The sequence below is a fragment of the Buceros rhinoceros genome, unplaced genomic scaffold (assembly GCF_000710305.1).
Source record: "Buceros rhinoceros silvestris isolate BGI_N320 unplaced genomic scaffold, ASM71030v1 scaffold47413, whole genome shotgun sequence".
Taxonomy (NCBI): Eukaryota; Metazoa; Chordata; class Aves; order Bucerotiformes; family Bucerotidae; genus Buceros; species Buceros rhinoceros.
In genome coordinates this window covers 1-722 of record NW_010406197.1, presented here as the reverse complement: position 1 = coordinate 722, position 722 = coordinate 1, and the positions used below count along the sequence as shown (strand labels likewise).

The following is a 722-nucleotide window of genomic DNA, read 5'->3' as shown; positions in this document are numbered from 1 at the left end:
AGGATACCACAGCTTATGGATCCGCAGCATAACCTTCACAATTAGCATCCTTTGGAGGAAAATCTTGACCTCCGCCCCTTAAGTTTTAGGCACCATTTGCTGTGTCTGACTCTGGCGATGGGGACAATGATACTCAAGACAACCATGTTAGCACAGACAAGGATCTTCTGTCATAGCTGCAGTTCAGCTGCTGGCCACCAGCACAGGAGCTAACCTTCAGAGCACTGAAGAAGATGCATCCCCCCACACACAGAGTTTAAAGACACCTTCTGAGTCCTGAGCTAGAATCTGTTTCCATAGCCAAGATTATACCGATGCTCGTTAGCACAGATCAGACCACCAAAAACAACAGTCCATAATTCTTCTGATAGCTCAAATATGCCTTCGCTAACATGTCGAGTCTCAAAGGTAAGTGCCAGCTGTGCATCTAAGCTCCTTCAAGTAACCTTGGTAACACTGATCCTCCCCCGCAAAATCACCAAAATGCCACCAGGAGGCAAACATCCAGATGATGCTAGTTTCAACGGAACCACACGCCTCCTCCCTTCAGCCACCCCAAATAAACACTCTAAAATCTGTCTCCTTAGGGACGCACTAAGGTACCCTAGAGCCCCTGACCCAACGCCCGTCCCTTCAAGTACCTGAAGCTAGGTGGAGCGAGCGGGCCAGGGCCTGGACTGTAACACTTTCCCACCCCCAGCCCGTCCTGCCCAGCAGCTCCT

At 50.3% G+C, this 722-nt stretch overlaps 1 protein-coding gene across 1 annotated transcript in view; it reads right to left on the bottom strand.

Annotated features, from left to right (window-relative positions):
* LOC104491541 (cytochrome c oxidase subunit 7A2, mitochondrial-like) overlaps positions 1–146 on the bottom strand; it is a 3,004-nt gene extending 2,858 nt beyond the window's left edge. Inside the window, exon 1 of the mRNA XM_010133984.1 lies at positions 111–146. Within this exon, the coding sequence (XP_010132286.1) occupies positions 111–146 (36 nt within the window). The remainder of the gene's footprint in view (positions 1–110) is intronic.
* Between the last annotated feature and the right edge of the window lie 576 nt (positions 147–722).